The following is a 5,803-nucleotide window of genomic DNA, read 5'->3' as shown; positions in this document are numbered from 1 at the left end:
TACTTTTATTATTTTTGATACTTTATACGTACGAAAACACATACTTGTAGGAAGAGAGACTTAAATATCATATTCGAACAAATAAAAATAAATCGTGACGTGAAGACCCTAGAGATACGGCTTCTGATTGCTTTTCAAATTTTTACCATATTAGTAACGATATAATCGAATAATCTTTCAAAGATTATTGTTTACCGATTTTAGGTAACAACTAGAAAACATTTTTTCGAGCTTATCCTCAAACAAGTTTGCTATTGGTAATGAATACTGCTGTATCATGAATCAGGTCCGGCGCTATGCATTTTGCTGACTTTGTACGCAATAAATTCTGTTGTCAAGTGCCCTTCCCCCAAAATTCTAAAATTTTATTGCTTGATGCTTCGCTGAATTTTACAATTTTGCTGTACCTAAATTCTGCCGTACTGGCAGTGATCATGATTTCAAATCCCCCCTCCCCGAGATTTACTGTGTTATCTGAAAAACAGCTCACAAGTTGCTATAAAACTGGTTCCACAGCTTTTAGCAACGGCTTCCCGTTGTGCGTTTGGAAGCTCAGCTTTTGAAAGAAAAGGAAGGGGAATAATTTCTCCCTGACTACAGTATAGATCAGGTCCGTGACTTTGAGCTATTGCAAAATGTTCTGAAGTACACTTTTTTCTGTTTCGGCAACATTCATCTTGAGAATTCAACACCTGTTCATTAGCCCTTAGTAATTGACAGAAATGCTTTTAGAAAGTAGTGGGTTCATTGATACTAACAAAATGGTTGGTATCAATGAACCCACTACTTTCTAAAAGCATTTCAAAAATGGTTGGTATCAATGAACTGGAGATATGTTAGTTTCAGTTGTTGGGTTCAAATGAACCTTTCAAATACTAAAAAAGTCCTTTTGCATAATCGAAAGGATTTCATCTGAGAATAATTTTTCTACTTAAAAATAAGTTTTGCAGTACTTTTTAAATACTACTTGTATTTTTATTTTCGAAAATTTTCATAAATATTGTAATTAATTATTTCCAATTTTAATAACTCGCAGAAAAACACAATTTTCAAGAAATTTTTTTATTATGGTTATTCAAACTTATACTAATATACAGCATCTTTTATATTGCTTATACATTTGACACAGCATGCTTCAACCTGCATGTAAGTTTCTCTTCCTTAGTAACTCCTTACCCAGAGACGTCTCAATGAAAGCCAAATCATGCACAAAATTTACACCTGAAAAAAAAAAATATGATAAATTATTTTTAACACCATATACTCGACAACAGAGTACATCACATACCACCCCCAAAAAAAAAGAAATTGCAAGAAATACAAATTTCTAACAGAAAAATGCATTTTCAAACAGCTGAAATTGTTTCACAAATTAATAATGCAGATAGCAAATGTAACATATGGCACTATTGCCACTTAGTGCAATCTCTGCATATCCTAAATTCTGCTGGCTGATGTCTTCGTAAGTTCTGAACATTTTTTTTGCCTCTAAATTCTGCTGCTCAGTGCCCTCTGCTAAATTATAAAATTCTGCTATGCACTATTCTCTAAATTCTAAAAATTTTGACTACCACTGGTTGCACAGGCCCTGATCAAAGCAAAGAGGCAAGATGCTACCTGCTATTGATAAACTGCCTTATAAATACCACAGATCTATATAAATGTCAGTTTTAAATAAATTAACAATAATAATACACTGGATTATCAGTATATTACTACAAGAAGATGAGTCATCTTCACAACTGCTGCTTCCATGCTCGCAGTGTCATTTGCTCGTGCAATATTAGTCAGTACTTTGTGTGCCGGAGGTTTCACATGAAGAGCCTCTACACCTGAGTATAAAATGTTCGTGTTCCAGTAAACACTGAATTCAGAGGGGCAAGAATAACTCTTTCATGGTGGATACCTCAGTTACCAAATGGCTTTCTAAGGCTCTATTCAAGCCGTTGTATAAATGTCATAATTCCCAACTAACAACGTTTCGTAGTCAGACCTTGCTATGTCACAAAAACTAGTTTGGGCATTAAGCTTGAAGTTTTCAACTTTGTGTCGACTTGATATAAGAGTCGGCCAATCAGAGCATATACATGAAACCTATTGAGAGAGAAAGCTGTAGACACATACATGCATGCACAAATTTAGCTTCTCTAATTGGCTATGGCTTAGACCCTCTCTCGCAGGTGTGAATGGAACTCCCACATTTTATGCCTATGATTATGTGTCTATGACATTTATACCATCATCTGAACGGAGCCTTAGGATAGCATACTAAGAAGATGCAATGTCTTGTGGGGATAAGCAATTTATACTCCTAAGCCTAAAAAAAAAAAACTTGGAAAAAAAGATCACATGACTTAAATTTATTTTCTAATTGCTCTAACTTGAGGCACATTACGAGAGGAAAGCAAAGGTAGTAATCAGAATTATTTAAAAAATTTTATCCTTATATTTTTCTTTAAAATTCTGTAAAATGATAAAATTTTTGGCTTTCCTCAAATAAATATATATGGAAAAAATAATAGCCACATAATCACAGATTTCATTTTGTTATATTTTATTAACAAAATTTAAATTATTAAAAATCTCTTTCATGAAGGGAAAATAAAACATCATGAAAACAATGAAAAAGAAGCAATATTTAAAAAAGATAGTAGGCTTATTGATGAGGCTCCGATCAAAAGAATCGAACCCCAAAATATTTTCATTTGCTTCAGTGTCGCGTCTGAAAATTTCACTGATTGCAATGAATATATTTTAAAAAAAAAATCTTTTATTTTCAAGTTCTTTCATGCAAAACGTCCAAATTTGGTACAAATCAAATTCATCCCCCCTCTTTTTGATAGCTACAATATTATACTTAACAGTTTTAATAGCTATCAGTATGTAAACAACATAATGTAACACCATAAAAGAAAAACATAAATGATGACATTTTAATTTTGGCATAGAGAAATACATATTTACCTCAAAAGAGAGCTTGTATTTCTACCTTCTACGTCAGAGTCAATAACTGAAATGTCCAGATCAGAACTGAGAAGAAAAGAGCCATAATTAGTTTAATTAAGATACAATAACACGCCGACCAAGTATTAATTTAGAAGTCAAGCAACAAAAATCAGCATCATATTTTGAAATATTCACTATTTGAAAATATAACGCTGATTTTGATTGCTTGACTTCTAAATTAATACATAATTAATTAACCATAATTAAGTAACTATAAGAGTTTCAATATCATGCACAGCTAATATCTATTTTAGAAATAAACCAACTTACCTCAAGAAAGCCTGGTTTGTCTTAGGAACATTAGCTGTAACTTCTGGCGTAGAAAAGTCAAATTTTTCACTTCCAGACCTAAGAATGAAAGAAATAAACTGCTATAACATAATTAAAAAAAAAACATGAATAAATAAATAACACATAACAAATTTAAGCATTAAGCTATGTATGACTACCACCCATCTCAGACAGTGCGACAGATATTGCTGTATACTGTTTCGCCATACCTTGTGTAGCTATTATATCATGCTGTATAACCACAGTTTAGAAAAATTACAAAATGTGTTATTTATATCTATCTAAATTGGTACATTACTACATGATTTGTAAGAATAAATTAGAGAGCTCTGTGAATGAAATTCCTTCCAATTAAAAAATGTAGGAATAAAGAAAATGCAGGAATTGCAAATGCAGAAATGAAAAAGGGATTATATTTTTTTGCACAGAATCCAGATGACATATTTTTCAACATTTTAGAAATTTCAATATTAATTTTAGGGGCCTAAAATATTAGGCCCCTAAAAGCAGAATATAGTTTTTAAATGTTCAGACAATCTTCCTATGAGAATTCCTTTGAGAAGTACACATCTGAACCAAAATTAAAAAACATGTACAAGAACAGAGCTGAGGACTTCTGTTTGCAGAAAGTCTGTCACATAACATATGAAAAGTTTCTTATTGGTAGATTTTTGATCAGACAGATATTTTATTGTTATACAGAGAAAGCATTCACTCCCTTTCTACTAGAGATAATTCAATTTGGACAATGGCAAAAAGGCTAAGCAAGCCTGAGCGTATTGGTCCCATTCTTGGCACTAGTATGGTTTACGCTCAAAATACACGGCAGATATTTTCTAATTACCTGCATCCCAATATCAATTCAATTCAGCTTTTGGTGGAATTTACCATTTGTGACATATTTTTCAAAAACTACACTTCACAACATGCATGCATGACAAATACACAGAACCATAAATAAACAAGCAATAATATATATTTATATATAAATTTTACTAAATGATCATAAAATGTTCCAACGCTAAAAGAAAGTTTTAACATCCAAGCAAATGACATAATAAAAAAAAGCAAGTTGAACAGCGAGCACATGAATGAAATGTGCATACACCTGTAAAAATATACCATAGGTAACTGACAAAACATTTCGTCGCAAACATATGACTATAAAATTTCCAATAATACCATGTAATGATGGTGAATTCAATTTAGATCGCAAGAACATGTTCATACTTTTGAAAAGATTCAATTATTTCAGCAATTCCTTGTGAATTGGAATTTACCCTTTCAATATTTCCCAACAATTTAGTGTGAATGGAGGAATAAATTGTTATAAAAGAATTGAACAATTATTAGCATCCCCTCATACACACACACACACAAACACATACAAAAAAAAAAAAACCTTACTTTGTAAAAAAATCATCCGGGCAATGATTCTCCTTTGACACAGATGCAGTTGTATCAATAATTTCTGACCTTCAATAAAAAATACGCATATTTTACTTCGGAATTAACTTACTACGAAATCATAAACGCGAGGTAGTCGATATAAAGAATAAATTATTTCTCACCTTTCGAAAACATCCGCTTGTTCGGAATCTTCCACATCTCGGGAATTTAATTTCATATTTTTTTCTTGAGCTCGACGTTTTCGCTGAATTCTGGATTTTTTCTGTCGTCCTTGATATTTTCGCATATTTTTTTGCTAACTGACCACAGTACAAATAAATGTAAACAAAACGAGTGCGGAATAGCAATGCAATAGGGTTGCCGTAAACGTCATTCCGCTGACAGCTGACACTGTTTAGTGAAAACTGTGTATAAAGGAATATATGAAACGCTTCTAAATATTATTTAGAAAAAAATATGATTTATAACTGATATCAAAATCAATTACTTCGTGAATTTTTGCAGAAATAAGATTACAAAGCTAAATTTTAACTCGTAGCGCCATCTATTGATGGCTTTCCAAACTACACATTAAAATTACGTATTTCAAACTAATTTTTTTAAAATATAATATTTAAGTAAATTTCATTTCAAACCTGATTCTAACATTGTGATTCGAAAACTGACCTATTGCTTTATATTTCTGCCAAATTTCACGCAACATAGTTTCTTAATTAGCGATTCTGCGTGTAAACAAATTTTTAGTATTGTAATGCTGCTGTAGTAGACCACCTTAATTCATTTCTTTGAACGATGTTTGGATTACGGAGTACCTTTGCAATGATTGCAATTAATTGCAAAGGTACTCCGTAATCCAAACGCCTTGGTCCTTGGTCCAGATACATATATGGCCATCAGAATGCTGCACGAAGAATCGGGACTCGTCTGAAAAGACGACCGTTGTGCCACTTCTTTATCCACCTTTGTTGATCGGCGCACCAGAATCGCTGTCTCTCTCTATCCTGAATTGTCAAGGAAAGACGAAGTAATTGGTCGCCGTGTTGATATTCCCCGCAGCTGCAAACGTTGACACAACCGTACGAGCGGATACTAGGCG

The 5,803-nt window shown here is 32.5% G+C and overlaps 1 protein-coding gene across 1 annotated transcript; it reads right to left on the bottom strand.

The window, feature by feature from the left end:
* Positions 1 to 1,065: 1,065 nt before the first annotated feature.
* LOC146997732 (uncharacterized) lies at positions 1,066 to 5,428 on the bottom strand. The gene is made up of 5 exons (XM_085814278.1): positions 4,869 to 5,428; positions 4,705 to 4,773; positions 3,277 to 3,354; positions 2,965 to 3,030; positions 1,066 to 1,221 (listed from the first exon to the last, which is right to left on the bottom strand). The coding sequence occupies exons 1-5, from the start codon at positions 4,991 to 4,993 to the stop codon at positions 1,203 to 1,205; spliced, it is 357 nt and encodes a 118-aa protein (XP_085670404.1). The 5' UTR covers positions 4,994 to 5,428; the 3' UTR covers positions 1,066 to 1,202.
* Between the last annotated feature and the right edge of the window lie 375 nt (positions 5,429 to 5,803).

The sequence above is a fragment of the Stegodyphus dumicola genome, chromosome 4 (genome assembly GCF_044657685.1).
Source record: "Stegodyphus dumicola isolate Sdum_Otavi_A_Nest chromosome 4, ASM4465768v1".
In the NCBI taxonomy this organism is placed as follows: Eukaryota; Metazoa; Arthropoda; class Arachnida; order Araneae; family Eresidae; genus Stegodyphus; species Stegodyphus dumicola.
This window is presented reverse-complemented; position numbering and strand designations above follow the sequence as displayed.